The 17,706-nt window shown below is 44.7% G+C and overlaps 1 protein-coding gene across 2 annotated transcripts in view; it reads left to right on the top strand.

Annotated features, from left to right (window-relative positions):
- Positions 1-17,706, top strand: part of DYNC1H1 (dynein cytoplasmic 1 heavy chain 1) — a 69,627-nt gene that overhangs the window by 9,699 nt on the left and 42,222 nt on the right. For both annotated transcript variants that reach the window (XM_027569066.2, XM_027569065.2), the window contains exons 3-11: positions 774-947; positions 1,179-1,434; positions 1,776-1,962; positions 3,288-3,559; positions 3,651-3,878; positions 9,387-10,463; positions 11,146-11,325; positions 12,765-12,914; positions 14,943-15,089. In XM_027569066.2, coding sequence (XP_027424867.1) covers positions 774-947; positions 1,179-1,434; positions 1,776-1,962; positions 3,288-3,559; positions 3,651-3,878; positions 9,387-10,463; positions 11,146-11,325; positions 12,765-12,914; positions 14,943-15,089 — 2,671 coding nt within the window. The remainder of the gene's footprint in view (positions 1-773; positions 948-1,178; positions 1,435-1,775; positions 1,963-3,287; positions 3,560-3,650; positions 3,879-9,386; positions 10,464-11,145; positions 11,326-12,764; positions 12,915-14,942; positions 15,090-17,706) is intronic.

Below are 17,706 nucleotides of genomic sequence, written 5' to 3'. Positions count from 1 at the left end.
CTTTGGGGAGAAAGCTCTGCAGATACACAACTAACTGTGTATACTTGGCAAAATCTTAGAGGCGCAGAATAGCATGAAGCATAGAGATTGGAGAGAGTGATTCTGGTTAGGGAAGGCCCCATGGAAGAGATTATGCCAGAATTGGGTTTTGAAGGTTACTTGGAATTTCAGCAGATGTAGATTTCTTAAACAAAGACACAATGGCACATCACGTTTAGAGAATGGGACATCATTTTAAGTTGTGTCTTGGGTGGGGAAACGGGTACATAGCAGGAGATAAAACTGGAAGAGTTGATTCGAGCCAGGCTTGGGGGGGGGGGGCGGCTGGAATATCCTCTTGCCACTTTAACCTGGGGGTGACTGTTGTTTATTAAAGCCGGTGTGTGACTTAGGGCCATTAAGGAATGGTACAAACTAGCATAAGATCAGATTTAAGTACATCATGGCTTGTAACTTGCAGTTCCTAGGGAGGTTTGTTTGAGTGAGGCCAAGATTGTGAACTTAACCCATATATTAGACAAATTAACTTGCCTGGTTTCATGGTCACATGCCAAAACCTTAACCTTGATTCAGTTGTTCTCACCTGAGTAAAGAAAGGTAAGCAGTGTGTTTCCCTATTAGAAAAGCAACTCTTTAACGTGTTCTTAGTATGACTTTTAAATTAATTCATTCAAATGAATTTTTAATTTGTGGGCAACACACAGGGCAACAGTTACTAAAACTGATTAGGAATGAGGCTCTTTGTTCTAATTTGTTCTTTTGCTTTCTTTTAGCTTGGCATTCATTAAACGCACTCCAGTAATTGATGCAGACAAACCAGTGTCTTCTCAGCTCCGAGTCCTCACGCTCAGTGAAGACTCACCATATGAAACCTTGCATTCTTTCATTAGCAATGCGGTGGCTCCTTTTTTTAAGTCCTATATCAGAGAGTCTGGCAAGGCAGACAGGTAAAAACCATTTTTCCTTTGTTGGTTTGAATGTCCTATTTCACTTAGTGTTCACAAGACACCATGAAAGATAATGTGAAATTTGGGAATCGGGAGGGCAAAGCTAGTAAACCATATAAATCTGTTGCATCAATAGGATGTATATTATTATTGTTTTACAGATGTAAAATAATAGGATCTTTTGGAGACCAGCAGCACACTAAAGTTTGAAGTGTTTGTTAACCTTTTTAGGGATGGTGATAAAATGGCTCCTTCAGTTGAAAAAAAGATTGCAGAACTTGAAATGGGGCTCCTTCACTTGCAGCAGAATATTGAAATTCCAGAGATCAGCCTGCCAATTCATCCCATTATTACAAATGTTGCAAAACAGTGTTACGAACGTGGAGAAAAGCCAAAAGTTACAGACTTTGGAGATAAGGTTGAAGACCCAACTTTTCTCAATCAGTTACAATCAGGAGTTAACCGCTGGATCCGAGAAATTCAAAAAGTAAGAGCATGGTATTGAATGTGTTGTATAAAGTACTTTGCTCTTCAGTGTCTCTGAGAAACTGGTCTAAGTTTTTGTCAATGAGGTGACGTGTCCGATGATGTTAGCAACTCTCTGTGGGTCCTGGGACAGCGTGCGGTTGTTCAAATTTTAACCCTGAGAGAGTGTTGATCCCAGCTGTCTTATACCTTTGCTTTCACTTATTAAACCAATTATAGTTGACAGGGAAGGAAATCTACCTGAAATATAAAAATTAGGTTGTAATGCATGTGCTTAGTTAATGATACTTTTCTACCTTTATTTAAATAGTGAATACTCTTGAATATTATCTATCCTTAAAGGTGACCAAACTTGATCGAGACCCTGCCTCAGGAACAGCCTTGCAGGAAATTAGTTTTTGGTTAAACTTGGAACGTGCGCTATACCGTATACAGGAGAAACGAGAGAGCCCAGAAGTTCTCCTTACTCTGGATATCTTGAAACATGGCAAGCGTTTCCATGCCACTGTCAGTTTTGACACCGACACAGGTAAAAACTGGAACTAATAATGTGATCAGTAAGTTATGGATCTGACTTTTGTGAGATCTTATGGATAATTTCAGTGAAAGTCGGTAGATGGACCATCACATGATTTTCCCACATACCTTGCTTCTCCTTCTGGAGTTTTGAGAACATAAGCCAGTTTCTAGGCCTGAGTAGAGAGTCCTGGGAGTTTCCCTCCTGTTTCTCAGTTATTTGGTTCCTTGAGTAGACAATACTTTTTTAGTATAAAGTCAAGTGTGCTTTTGACAATCCAAGCAGGAAGACAGTTGACATTAAGCAGAAGTTATTTGCCCACAGGACTGTGGAAGGAGAGCTGGACAGTGCTTTCTCTTCCTCTTTTACCTGTCCCCGTTTCCCCATTCTCTGCCTTTCTCCCTGTTCTGAAAGTGGTCAAGATAAATTTAGTTTTCTGTATGCACAGCAGTGTGAGTGATGTTGTATTAGCACACGCTGGGCACTCCAGGGTTTGGATGACCAGGCATGGTTAGGCATTTCTCTACAGCTCTGCCCACCAGAGAATATTAGAGCAAGGAATCGGGGCTGCAATACTGGTCATGTTCTTTTCCTACCCCTCCAAAAAAAAAGCATGCTACCCACATTTTAAATGTTAGCGGAAGTCCCAGGTAGAAATCTTCTAGTTACATGGATCACATTGCACATGTTACCTGGGCATTCACTAATGCTGAAAGGCATGCCTTGAAATTTTCTTTTTAAATACCTCTGAGACTTTTTATTTCTTTCCTAATACTTCTTTTTTCTTTCTTCTTCTTCTTTTTTTTTAATCTTCTGCTAGAGGAGTCAGAAAGTAGACGAGACCCAGGTGCTTCTGGGATTCTGTGTCCATAACACACTCAGCTCACATGAGCCACGGGTGTACCATTTATATTTTAGTGTTCCTAAAGATGATAACATTGTAGTTTTTCTAAATTTAATGTTATTCGTAGAACATTTAGATGGTATAGAAAGCAGTGAAATCCATGGGTCCGTCACCCACAGCCTTTAGGGCATGTGTGAGTTGACTGATATTCTTAAAAAAGCAACGAGACTGTCCGTTAATTAACAGAGGATCATCCTGTTAATAACATGTTCCTTTTTTTCAAATATCATAAATAGTTTCTGTGTCACTGACTCTTCTGCAACAACAGAATGTTCCGTTTGAAGCTGTATTTCAGTTTATTTACCCAGTGTTAGGCTATAAGCAGTATCCTCTTAGTTGTATTACTTTTTCCTAATGAAGGTATGGTTGACCTATAACATTATACCTGTATTACTTTATATGAAAACCATTAACTGTTTCTCTGTTAATTTAGGTCTAAAACAGGCTTTGGAAACTGTGAATGACTACAATCCTCTAATGAAAGATTTTCCTCTGAATGATTTGCTGTCTGCCACTGAGCTGGACAAAATAAGGCAGGCACTTGTTGCAATTTTCACCCATTTGAGAAAGATCCGAAACACAAAATATCCCATTCAGAGGGCACTGCGTTTGGTGGAGGCAATTTCAAGAGACTTGAGTTCTCAGTTACTCAAAGTATTGGGCACCAGAAAATTGATGCATGTTGCTTATGAAGAATTTGAAAAAGTAAGTTTTAATATATCAGAAAACCAATCTCAGGGCACGGAGATGTAAACATGCTGTAATAATAAGCTTCCTTTCATAAATTATATCCTAGGTTATGGTCGCATGCTTTGAAGTCTTTCAGACTTGGGATGATGAATATGAGAAGCTTCAGGTGTTATTGAGAGACATTGTCAAAAGAAAAAGGGAAGAAAATCTGAAGATGGTGTGGCGAATCAATCCTGCTCACAGGAAGCTCCAGGCCCGCCTTGATCAGATGAGAAAATTTCGACGCCAGCACGAACAGCTGAGAGCGGTCATTGTCAGGGTCCTGAGGCCACAGGTATGCATCACATTTTTAAAATACGTACATGGGTTGTTTTTATACCCTGCTCTCTTTTTCTTAGAATGCACGTGAACTACTTACTTCTGTTTTGCACTGAATGACTCTTGAGTTCCATTTGCATCCTTTCACTGTCCTCTCTACGATATAGATTCTGTATTTATTTTATTTTATTTTATTTTATTTTATTTTATTTTTTATTTTATTTTATTTTTTTATTTTATTTTATTTTTTTATTTTATTTTATTTTATTATTTTATTTTATTTTATTTTATTTTATTTTTTTATTTATTTGACAGAGAGAGACACAGTGAGAGAGGAAACACAAGCAGGGGGAGTGGGAGAGGGAGAAGCAGGCTTCCCGCGGAGCAGGGAGCCCGATGTGGGGCTCGATCCCAGGACCCTGGGACCATGACCTGAGCCGAAGGCAGACGCTTAACGACTGAGCCACCCAGGCGCCCCGTGATTCTGTATTTTCAATCCAAATCTCCATCCATTCATCCCTCCCCCAAAAGTGCATGGACCCTAGAGCCAGACTTCCTGGGTTTTATTTATTTATCTATCTTTTTAAATTTTTTTTAAGATTTTATTTACTTATTTGAGAGACAGAGTACAAGCAGGGGGAGCAGCAGAGGGAGAGGGAGAAGCAGACTTACCACCGAGCAGGGAGTCTGATGTAGGGCTCGATCCCAGGACCCTGGGATCATGACCTGAGCCAAAGGCAGCCGCTTAACCGACTGAGCCACCCGGGCGCCCCCAGACTTCCTGGGTTTTAAATCCTAATTTCATTGTTTAACGAGCTGTGTAACTTGGACATGTTTTTAACCTTTTTCCCAGATTCCTCATTCATAATTGCATATATCTGAGATTTATTAAAAGAATTAAATGATTCCTTTTCTTTGTACATGATTTTTTTCTTCTTAATTTACCTGTCTTTTTTTCTCCACCAGTGATTTTTTTTCCTTTAAAAAATCCAGTCCAGGGGCGCCTGGGTGGCTCAGTTGGTTAAGTGGCTGCCTTCGACTCAGGATCAAGTCCCGCGTCGGGCTCCCTGCTTAGCAGAGAGCCTGCTTCTCCCTCTCCCTCTGCCTGCTGCTCACCCTACTTGTGCTCTCTCTTTCTCTCTCTCACTATCTCTCTCTGTGTCAACTAAATAAAATCTTAAAAAAAAAAAAAAATCCAGTCCAGTGGCGCCTGGGTGGCTCAGTCGGTTAAACGTCTGCCTTCGGCTCAGGTCATGATCCCAGGGTCCTGGGATCGAGCCCCGCATCAGGCTCCCTGCTCTGCGGGAAGCCTGCTTCTCCCTCTCCCACTCCCCCTGCTTGTGTTCCCTCTCTCGCTGTGTCTCTGTCAAATAAATAAATAAAATCCTTAAAAAAAAAAAAAAATCCAGTCCAGAAAAAACAGGTGGACTGATATACAATTGACCCTTGAACAACATGGGGGTTAAGGGTGCCGGCTCCCTGCATAGTTGGAAATCTGTATGTAACTTTTGACTCTAAAAACTTAACTACTGGGGCACCTGGCTCAGTCAGTGGAGCATGTGACTCTTGATCTCGGGGTTGTGAGTCCAAGCCCCACCTTAGGTATAGAGATTACTTAAAAATAAAATCTTAAAAAAAAAAAAAGACACCTCCCTCTGCTCCTCACCCTGCTCTCATGCTCTCTCCCTCTCTCTCAAATAAATAAATAAAATCTTTAAAAAAAAAAAACAATAGCCTACTATTCAGCAGAAGCCTTACTGATAACATAAAGAGTTGATTAACATATTTTGTATGTTATATATGTTAGACACTCTATTCTTACAGTGAAGTAAGCTAGAGGAAAAAAATGTTACCGAGAAGGTCATAACAAAAAGAAAATACATTTACTGTACTAGATCAAAAAAAACCTGTGTATAAGTGAATGCGTAGTTCAAACATTATTCAAGGGTCAACTGTATATGAATGGGGGATCTATAAATGAATAGATCTATGACAAAGCCAATATATAGCAAGTGTTAAATATAGACTCTAGGTGGGGACGTACGGGTGTTCAGTCTGTAATCCTTTCCGCATTCCTATAGTTTAAAAATTTTTGTAGTAAAATGTTGGGGGGTGTCCAGTCTAGAAATCATGCCGTGCAGGGAAGCTTCATTCACTGCGTAGGAGTGCCCACTGTTTGTAGTAGATTGTTAGTAATGAATCCTCAGCCTCTCTTTGCGCTGTGCTCACTGATGGATGCATGCAGGCATGCATGTGTGTGTGCTGGCTTCAAATGTTAGCCCTTGATCTGTGGGAGGTTGGAGTCCAGTGCGGATTCCTTCCAGCCTCGGGTTTCTTAACCCTTTTTTCCCACGGACCTCTTCTCCTAATCTGTATTTTTATTTATTTTTTTATTTTTTTATTTTTTTTAAGATTTTATTTATTTATTTGAGAGAGAGAGAATGAGAGATAGAGAGCACGAGAGGGAAGAGGGTCAGAGGGAGAAGCAGACTCCCTGCTGAGCAGGGAACCTGATGTGGGACTCGATCCCGGGACTCCAGGATCATGACGTGAGCCGAAGGCAGTCGCTCAACCAACTGAGCCACCCAGGCGCCCCTCCTAATCCGTATTTTTAAAAAATTATTGTATAGTTTCTTTTTATTTGTAAATCTTGCAGTACATACCCTTTATATCAGTAAACTTTATGATGCACTTACGCGTGCATGCGTACGTTCTCAGAAGGTGTTTGTTGGAGTATTCATTCCCACGGAACGTAACTGTCGAGGTGGTTGGATTCAGACTGTCCTTCAACTGTTTCCTGCTCATCTCACTCGTTGCTCCACTAGTTCTCTGCTGCCTCCGCTCGTCTTACTTCGTCACATCATCTTAATCCCTCTGTACACTTGTAGCTGTGTTTCTCTGAATTTTCTTTCCTAGCGATACTCTAGGGAGTACAGTATGCATCTTCAATTTATCACGGTGGACTCGATACTAAATCCAGTAAACTGCAGGGACCTCCTGCCACATAGCTCTGTTACCTCTCTGTCACGTGTATTACATCTTTACATGCTGCAAACCCAACAATACAGGGTTGTGAATTTTGTTTTAAATGGTCACATTCATTTTAGAAAAATTAGGAGAAGAAAGAAAAATAGTATATATAATCTTTTACGTTTGTCCACATATTAACATTGCCCGGTTCTTTTCATCCCTTCCTGTGGATCTGACCTACTGTCTGGTGTCTCTTCCCTGTAGTTTAAAGGAATTTCTATAGTATTTCTTGTTTCATAGGCCTGCCAGCAACACATGCCCCCATTTTGTGTTTATCAGGAAAAATAATTTCACTTTCGTATTGGAATGATAGTTTCACTGGATATAAAACTCTCACTTGACAGTAAGTTGTAAATCTGCCCAGACTTTTCATTCCTGTAGGGCTCCCTGGGGCCTCCTGTGTGTGTGTGTGTGTGTGTATGTGTAGTTTATTACCTCAGCCCTTCTCGGGCTCTCCCATTTTCAGAATGCTCCTGCCAGCAAAGCCGTAGGTTTTCACTGCCTGAGCTGGGGGATGGGAGCACCTCCAGGCAAGAAGGCCAACAACTAACTGTTTATTTAACTGATTTGGTAGCACTTTTTTTTTTTTTTTAAGAGAGGAAGAGGAGGCTAGGTGGGGGGACAGAGGAAGAGGGAGAGGGAGGATCTTAAGCAGGCTCCATGGCCAGCATGGAGGCCAACACAGGGCTTGATCTTACAACCCTGAGATCATGACCTGAGCTGAAATCAAGACACTTAACTGACTGAGCCACCCAGGCGCCCCTCTTTTGTTTTTTTAAATTTATTTTTATTTTATTTTATTTACTTGAGAGAGAATGAGCAGGGGGGAGAGGGAGAGGGAGAAGAAGACTCCCCGCTGAGCAGGGAGCCCGACGCGGGACTAGATCCCAGAACCCTGGGATCATGACCTGAGCCGAAGGCAGCCGCTCAACCAACTGAGCCATCCAGGCGCCCTGTTTTATTTTTTTTTTAGAGAGATGATTTGGTAGCACTTTGTCATGAGAAAACACATCGGAGGTTGTTGGCTGCCTTTGGTTGTTTTCCATTGTCCTGAAAAAGCTATTTTTAATCATTTTGTTCAGTTTTTGCCCTCATACTACCAGCACCAGGAGTACTCCGAATGTTTTTAGTGCATAAAAGAAACAATTTTTACAAAGAAACATTTATCTAAATTGTGATCTAGTAATCTATGTGCTTCTCCATGAACACATAAAATAGCAAGATCTAGTGATGGGCCATATTAATACCATAATTTTGAAGTAATAATGAGCATAAGCAAGATCTTAAGATTTGTTCCAATGTGGGGCACCTGGGTGGCTAGGTTGGCTGAGCCGAGTGACTCTTCACTCCGGCTCAGGTCATGATCTCAAGATCCTGGGATTGAGCCCCACCTCGGGCTCCCCACTCAGTGGGAGTCTGCTTGTCTCTCTCTCCCTCTCTCCCTCCCCCAACTTACGAACTCACTCGTGCTTGTGCTCGCTTTCTCTCTCAAATCTTTTTTTAAAAAAAAAGGTATGTACAAATGTAATTCGATGAAGTATTTTTTGGTGACAAAGCTGTGGAACCTCAAACAACTATTGGTAACTGTTGTGTGCATTCATAGTTGTAGGAAATGCTGAATTTTAGTTAGGAGTTAGTGAAAATAATGATGATGATCTCCAAGCAAGTTCCCAGACCATCTGAATTTCATCCAAGACATCTGTGGACCCAGATGAAGCCCCGCCCCCGGCTTTATAATTCTGCGGGAGGGTGGGCAGGAGATGTGTGTGGAAGTCTGACAGTTCCTGAGGTAAAGCTCAGGCTCTGCTCTGCTCTCTGGGAGCTTCAGGGAACTGAACGGGGGAATTCTTCTAGCCTTTCTCTGTCCCTCTGCCATGGCATTTACCCAGGGATTATAATTAATTAAAGTTTTATAAGTCAAAAAGGAAGGCTGTTTACATTGGATGCTTTTATTTTTTTATTTTTTTTTTTTTTAAAGATGTTATTTATTTATTAGAGAGAGAGCACATGAGAGGAGGGAGGGTCAGAGGGAGAAGCAGACTCCCTGCTGAGCAGGGAGCCCGATGCGGGACTCGACCCAGGGACTCCAGGATCATGACCTGAGCCGAAGGCAGTCGTTTTAACAACTGAGCCACCCAGGCGCCCTACATTGGATGCTGAGTTTATATGTAGTGCTCCTGTGAATTACTGAGCTTTCCAATGCAGTTTTAATTGTAGACAAAACTTTGAAGAGGCAAGTACCCAAAACCCAGGTTTTAACATGTTATTTTAGCTTAAGAACTAAAACTACATCGTCAGAAGATCTTTGCATGCAGAGTTAGAATATACTCTTTCGTATTTCTCACAGCTTTGTTGCGTTGTGGTTATAAAATGTTTGGCTAAGAGTTGAAAACCTACAGCTCGGACTGTGTTGTGCGGTTGTGTGCTCCTGGTGTCCGACGGAACAACAGTCTTCGTGCAGTCACCGTTTTGGTCACTAATGCTCCTCTTTCAGGTCACAGCGGTCGCCCAGCAGAATCAAGGAGAGGTCCCCGAGCCTCAGGACATGAAAGTAGCGGAGGTTCTCTTTGATGCCGCGGACGCTAATGCTATTGAGGAGGTCAACCTTGCATACGAGAACGTCAAGGAAGTGGATGGGCTAGACGTCTCCAAGGAAGGCACGGAAGCTTGGGAGGCCGCCATGAAGAGATACGACGAGCGAATCGACAGGGTGGAGACCCGGATCACCGCTCGCCTTAGGGACCAGCTTGGCACTGCCAAGAACGCTAACGAGATGTTCAGAATCTTCTCCCGGTTCAACGCACTGTTCGTGAGGCCTCACATCCGTGGGGCCATCCGTGAGTACCAGACCCAGCTGATCCAGCGTGTGAAAGATGACATCGAGTCTCTGCATGACAAGTTCAAGGTCCAGTACCCACAGAGTCAGGCGTGTAAGATGAGCCACGTGCGCGACCTGCCCCCAGTGTCAGGCTCCATCATCTGGGCGAAGCAGATCGACCGCCAGCTGAGTGCGTACATGAAACGTGTGGAGGACGTGCTGGGCAAGGGCTGGGAGAACCACGTGGAGGGCCAGAAGCTGAAGCAGGATGGGGACAGCTTCCGCATGAAGCTCAACACTCAGGAGATCTTCGACGACTGGGCCCGGAAGGTGCAGCAGCGCAACCTCGGTGTCTCGGGGCGCATCTTCACCATCGAGAGCACTCGCGTCCGGGGCCGAACCGGAAACGTCCTGAAGCTGAAAGTTAACTTCCTTCCAGAGATCATCACACTTTCCAAAGAAGTTCGAAACCTCAAGTGGCTTGGTTTCCGAGTCCCACTGGCGATCGTGAACAAGGCTCACCAAGCAAACCAGCTGTACCCATTTGCCATCTCGCTGATCGAGAGCGTGCGCACCTACGAACGGACCTGTGAGAAGGTGGAGGAGCGGAACACCATTTCCCTCTTGGTGGCCGGCTTGAAAAAGGAAGTGCAGGCTCTGATCGCAGAGGGCATTGCACTGGTATGGGAATCCTACAAACTCGACCCATACGTGCAGCGCTTGGCGGAGACCGTCTTCAACTTCCAAGAAAAGGTGTGTTGTAATTTACTACCCCCCACCCCCAACCCCACAGGGTCATGGGAATGAACTAAATGCGGCAATAGCTCACTCAGTTAACACGGTAGTTCTCCCATAGGAGGAGTTCCTGACAGGTAGAGCATTGGGCCGTGTGAGCCGAAGGGGAGAAGCCCTTCTACTTACTGGGCTGTTGGATGGTGGTGGGGCTCTGGGAAGACCGTTAAGTAACAGCCTGAGTTTAATGGAGAGGTGAAGGACACAGTAGTCTGACCAAGTGAAATGAGAGCTTTATTACTGATAGAGCTACACGGACAACAGAGCTCTAGATCTGTAGCCGTGGCCCTGGCCCTGGCCCTTGCTGTTGGCCGCCCCCTCAGACCCTAGCGCAGCTGGACAGTGGTAAGCCTCCTGGCCCCGAGCCTGCTGCTGGGAGCAGGTCCGAGTGAGGGTGTACGTCTGGCGCTCAGCGACAGAGAAGGCACATCCCACAGACAAGGCACATCCGTTTCCTGCTCCCAGACTTCTCAATCAGAGGTTTCCCTTCCCTCTGTGAGAACACAGGCGTGGGGCTAAGTGTTAACTGGCTACTCATGGAAGAACTCCTTTACCTTAAACATACATTAATCGAGAAGAATATACATAAAAATAAAGGATACTAGTGAGTGGTGTTTTAAATATTAAATACGCTTTCCTTTAGGTGGATGACCTGCTAATCATTGAAGAAAAAATAGACCTGGAGGTCCGTTCCCTGGAGACTTGCATGTATGACCACAAGACCTTCTCCGAGATCTTGAACAGAGTCCAGAAGGCCGTGGATGACTTGAATCTGCACTCTTACTCCAACCTGCCCATCTGGGTCAACAAGCTTGACATGGAGGTGAGGGATGGGTGGTTACGGTGCTTTTCAGTTTTCTACTGTTGATCCTATTTTAGAAGCTTATTAGTTTGTCACTGGAAAGCATTTTCCCATAGACGTTATCAGCAATAGTCCAGTTTCCTCTCGAGAAACCCCATTTAGCTAACGGTGGAGCTGAGCTGTGTGGTACTAGCAACGCTCCTGTCTGTTCCGAGTTGCAGGTGGTGAGGTGGGGGGATTCTTTTTATTTCCAGAATATCCGACAACCTCCTGCCTGCCCTCGCTGCTCACCCAGTAACGTAGGAGGTTCTCCCTGGCCTCCTTCTCTGACACACTGCCCCCTCTCTACCACCCAGTTGAAAAAGAAATGCTTGGGGCACCTGGCTGGCTCAGTCAGTAGAGCACAGGACTCTTGACCTCCAGGTTGTGAGTTCAAGCCCCATGTTGGGCCAAGAGCTTCCTTAAAAGTAATAATAATAATTAAAAGCAATGCTTGGCAACCAAATACGTCTTGCTCCTGGTGTAGAGGATTGGGGCTCACCCCTTTAGAGGTGTGCGGGGAGGGGAAGTATGTGTGTGCACCTGTGCTTCTGTTTAAAACATACTTACCACCCACGTGGCTTTCTCGGTGATGGATGTCAGCATTCGTGGAGAGCCCCAGGAAGTGGGATATTTCATGGCAGAGCGGCTCAGTGGGGAGCTCTGAAGCACCTTAGCTACCCATTTAGGGAGAAAGGAAGAGAAAGCCTGTGACCCACAAAGGTGCAGTGTATCCACACATGGGACACTACCAGGGAAAGTTAACAAACCCCGCTCTTCCGAATCTACTGAAAGTCTCGGGGTTTGCCACAGCTGCCTTTACAGCATTCCCAGGATGGACAGACTGCACAAAGACATACAGATGTCCTATTCGTGAGACATTCACTTGTCTCATTCCATATCAGAGAGAAGACTCTTCTTGTTAAAGTGGGCACCTGTGTGTGCTGACAGGTGTTAACTAGTCTTACCTGGCGATTGTTCTGTAGTACCTACAAATACGGAATCACTATGTCGTATACCTCAAGTTAATATGTTATATGTCACTTATATCTCAGTTTTACCAAAAAGATAATGGTTTATCCCCCAAATTGTAGATTGTTAGACTATCTCTGAGGCTGCCAGGAAAATGCTTCTGTTTTGTAAATTTTCTAGTATGTTGGCCAAACAGCGAGACCGTGACTGTGTCTGGGTCCGTCTCCTTGTCCCTTACAAGTCGGAGGGTTGGTGATTGGGTTAGCACCCAGATGGAGGTCAGGTTCTCTGAGTCTGGGAGAGCGACGGAGTGAGGTAGGGAACCAGGGTAAGCTGAAGGCTGTGGTAGCAACTGTCGTCCTTGACCTGAAGCGTTGACTTCCTATCTGACGTGCTTGTTAAGCTAACTTTTGGAAGGAACACTGTTCTTTGATCCTACTTCTCTGTAGATTGAAAGAATATTGGGCGTTCGCCTACAAGCTGGCCTGAGAGCTTGGACCCAGGTGCTTCTTGGACAAGCAGAAGATAAAGCAGAAGTTGACATGGATACAGACGCACCTCAAGTTAGTCACAAGCCTGGTGGAGAGCCAAAGATTAAAGTGAGTATTTCCTATGGCATCCAATTTGCTAGTAAATCAAACAAAGGATTCTCCCCTTGAAAAGTACCAATGAGAAAGCCACTTAACAGTGAAGAAACCTGACAGACAGCACCTCACCCAGGTGACCAGTCAGCATCCACCAGTGCTGTCTTATGCACATTGTTTTACCGGGGCAATGTGTGCGATGTGGTGACAGGACCGCTTTCCCCTTGGTCTTTGTCCCCACATCTCCCAGACTCATTCTAACCATGAGAAAAGATCAGACATTCCCCACAGAACACCTGACCGGTACTCTTCAAGAGTGTCAAAGTCATGAAAGACAAGGAAAAACTGAGAAAATATCCAGGTTGGAAGGGATTAAGGAGATGTGACGACTGTGTGTGCTGTGGGGGCCTGGGAAATCTGACTGAAGTCAGTACTTAAGTTACTAGTGTTGCCCTCAGTGTTGATTTCTTCATTTTGGTAATTGTATCACGTTAGATGGTAACACTAGAGGGCGCTGGTGAAGGGTATGGGAAACCTCTTCATACTTTCTTTGCAACTCTCCTGTAAGTCTAAAATAACTTCAAAAACAGACGTTTTTTTAAAAGTGGGAAATTTTAGAAAAATTCTACACTGAAAAAAATACTCTGCCTTCTAAGCATACGTGCAAGAAATCATTTCAAGAACTAAATGTAATCTGTACAAGGAAAAGTGTAGACTTTGACACTAAAATGTCACTGTTCTCACAAAATCTCAGAGTCTCGTGGATGAACGACTAGCACAGTGGTCACCACACTGGACAGCAGTCTTTGTCGCTAAGCCACCGATTTCCCATTTGAGTGAAGGAGTGGCCAGCTGGAGCCCAGCAAGCCTTCTAGAAAATTGTGTTAGTTCAGGCTGTGCAAATAGGTCGTGTCTACTAGTGTGGGTGTTGGTTACAAGGTGTCTACCATATAGTAGTTTAGTAAGCCATGCATTTGCGTTACATGGTTTGTGTTAAATTTACCAATAAAAATGTCTTACAAAACAGAAGCCTAAAAGAACGAAAGGTAAAAACTTTTATGCGGGAGAAACAATTGGCTGTTTTTTGTCTCCCCAAGTGTTACCTTCTCATTTTTTTCTTTTAATGCTTGAAAAATGTTTTCACTTTTGAATATTACATATATTTATCCCTAGAGGGTACTTTTTAAAAATACAGAGATGCAGAAAAGCAAATGAGTATGTCTAAGCTAAAGCAGTTATCTGGTGGAGATGGAGTCAGAATTCTTGCTTAGCTTAAAGCAAGCACTGACAGGTGGCAGAACCTCTCCTCGACTTGGCACACGTGCCTCCTTGTGGCACGTGTCTGATGGCTAACGCCAGCCTCGGTCCCTGCATCAGTGGCACAGGGTTCTCGGGTCCCGAGGTCATTGTGTCCAGAGATCACCATGCACATTAAATCAGATGGTGCTCCGTTGAGCACCTGTTGTGTGTTCACTGAGGCACGGGGGACCCAGGAGGAACCTAAGCAGTGCCTACCCTCTGACTTTTTAGAACCCTTTAGAGAGGGCAGGCCAAACGCATGAAATAAAGAAGAGCACGTTCTCTAATAAAGTAACAAATTCATGGTTCAGACTCAAGTAGGTTAATAAAATTTAGAGGAAGAAAGTGTTATGCATGAAAACCATTTTTTTTTTTACTTTGGAAAAAGCTTTTATATCAAGAACATTTCTCTGAAATGATTCTAATGCTTTGTACTACCAGAAAAAAAAAAAAAAAGCTATGATTTGTATACTTTTTACCCACTTGCAAATTTCAGCATTCATAGCACCTCATTTTATTCGAGATGATTACTGAGCAATACACGTCATGTACACGTATGTTCAGTACCATTTAATTGAAAATGGCTCCTGTGGGCATTCACCAACTTATTAGTACATTAGAGTCATACTTAGGTGTTAGAAATGATCACACTTCTCATGAATACTGATTCTGACATCACAAATACATAAAAGTCATTTTATTGAAACTGATTGCTGAGTAAGAAGTGAAATCTTTCTTTTACAGAATATTGTTCATGAGCTAAGAATAACCAATCAGGTCATCTATTTGAATCCGCCAATTGAAGAGTGCAGGTACAAGCTGTATCAGGAAATGTTTGCCTGGAAGATGGTTGTGCTGTCTCTTCCTAGGATCCAGAGTCAGAGGTACCAGGTGAGCCTTCCAGGCACTTGCACCATGGACCCTCGGACCAGGCCTCCCCGGGGTTCTGTGGCACCACCTCTCCATCATGCTTCTTTTTTTTTTTTTTAAAGATTTTATTTATTTAATTGACAGAGAGAGAGAGAGAGCGTGAGAGGGAACACAAGCAGGGGGAGTGGGAGGGGGAGAAGCAGGCTTCTGGCCGAGCAGGGAGCCCTATGCGGGGCTCGATCCCAGGACTCTGGGATCATGACCTGAGCCGAAGGCAGACTCTTAACCAACTGAGCCACCCAGGTGGCCCTCCATCACACTTCTTTAAGTGAGCTCTTGTATGTCTTCTCAAACTGCAGATTTGTGGCTCAGCATTCTTTTTTTAATTTTATTGATTTATTTGTCAGAAAGAGAGGGAGAGATCACGAGCAGGGTGAAGCAGCAGGCAGAGAAAGAAGCAGACTCCTTGCTGAGCAGGGAGTCCGATGCGGGACTTGATCCCAGGACCCTGGGATCATGACCTGAGCTGAAGGCAGATGCTTAACCGACTGAGGCACCCAGGCGCTCCATGGCCCAGCATTTTAAGGGAAAGCTAGAAGAAGCCTTGTGTGACCTGACGGTTCTCCTATGGCTATCTTTCCAAATAGTTGCCTCTGCAGTTCTGATCTCAATAGTCTCTTAGAAATTCCCTCCATGAACTTCGCTGGGAATTTTAATTCCTGTTCCTCCCTGCCCCCACTTTATTATATTAGTTTGCAAATATACATGAAACTGGAGGGAATCCCATGAGCTCACACCAACCTGCCTTGTTTATTATCATGTAGCCAATTTAAATTTCTATTTCTGCCCCCCCACCACCACCAGATTATTTTAAAACAAATCCCAGATATACTCTTAATAATGTGCTTCTGGAGCAAAAGGAAAACTCAAAAGACTGTTTACTTCCTGGCCTCTAAGGAATATTAGTTCAAATAAGCCGATCTCCACAATCTCTGTTATGACAGGCTCTTCTAGAAAGTCTTAGTTTTGAATATATGCAGCATGGGCTGAGTCCTCAGATTTTTTTTGTAGAAGCAGCCACCTATAGACTCACAATCTTGACAGTGATTAGCCCAAAACTTGGCAATGACCAGCTAATCAGAACCGAGCTGTGAATCCTGGTTCCTTCCGCTCTGGGCAGAGTCTGTGCAGACTGCAGGGTATTTCTTGTCACGTTCTGTTTGTAACCAGCCATGTTTCTGTTTGCGTGGCTGTCCTCTTTGTCTCCATATCTGATGGAACTGAAGCCAGCCCCTCTTGTGCTGGGCCCCATGCCCTTGCTCTGAGGCTCCTGTCAGCCAATAAACCTGACCCCTGTCACCCTTTAGCCATCTTACTTCTTGGCTCCCTTTGGTAAAAACATGGAGGACTGTCTGCACACCTGCTCTAGGTCCCCTCAGGTGTCGGGGTCACCGGCCTTTCCCTGTCGCTGTGGCGGGCTTCTCAGCCCTTGAGAAGTGGCAGTGGCAGGATGGAATGGGTGCACACCCCCTCATGCTGGATACACCTGTTCCACTTGGCTCTCCTGGTTTTCCTCCCACCTCACTGGCCAGTCTCCTCTGCTGGCTCTGCTTTGGCTCTCCTTCGTCCAGCCTCTACGTGTCTCCATGTGCTCTCTGCCCCAGAACTCTGTCCCACCCAGTCCGTTTACTAAATGCCAGCCGTACTGTGCTCATATGTCAGCACAGCCTTTATCTTGACCTCCAGACCTCTCTCTCCTGCTGGCTCCTGGGCATCTCTACCAGACTGATTTGCCCATCACACTGAACGCACCTCCGGCCCCCTCCCTCAGACTTGCTGCCATTCCCAGTCTTTCCTTTCCTCACCTTCAACCTGCTCAGGACTAAGTTGAGCTGTCACCCTGGCCTCCCACTGTCTCTGTCTTCAGAATTAACCTTGATCTTTTTTGCCCATATCCATTGATACCACCGGTCCAAGGTACCATCCCTCACTGGATTCTTAAGTTCCTCCTGACAGGTCTTTGTGTCTGCTTTTGCCCCCTTAAAATCTTTTTTTTTTTTTTTTTTTTTTTTTTTTAAGATTTCATTTATTCACTTGAGGGAGAAAGAGCACAAACAGGGGGAGAGGCAGAGGGAGAGGGAGAAGCAGGCTCCCCACTGAGCCAGCGAGGAGCCTGATGCAGGGCTTGATCCCAGGGCCTGGAGATCATGACCCGAGCCCAAGGCACATACCCAACCATCTGAGCCACCCAGGTGCCCCTTAAAATCTGTTTTCAACACAGCAGCAGAGTAAGATTTAGATTTCTTGTCGGTCCTGACACTGCTCTTCCCAGAGCTCACTGATGGCTTCCCATGCCACTCCCCATGAAAGCCCACGTCCCAAGGCAGAGTGCTGGGCCCCACATCATACGCTGTTTGTGGCCTGACTTGAGCGCCTGCATCCCACTCACTGACTCTGCTCCGGCCATCCTGGTCTCTCACTCTGCTCAGACATGGCAGGCAGGCTCTTGCCCCTGGGCCTTTGCACTTGCTGACTTCTCTGCTTGGAACCTGTGGTGGCGACATACTGACATGGCCCACTCCCTCCCTCTCCTGATCCTGCTCAGTGGGGCCTTCCCTGACCTCCCCCATCCCCTAGC

This window comes from Zalophus californianus, chromosome 6 (assembly GCF_009762305.2).
Source record: "Zalophus californianus isolate mZalCal1 chromosome 6, mZalCal1.pri.v2, whole genome shotgun sequence".
Taxonomy (NCBI): Eukaryota; Metazoa; Chordata; class Mammalia; order Carnivora; family Otariidae; genus Zalophus; species Zalophus californianus.
This window is presented reverse-complemented; position numbering and strand designations above follow the sequence as displayed.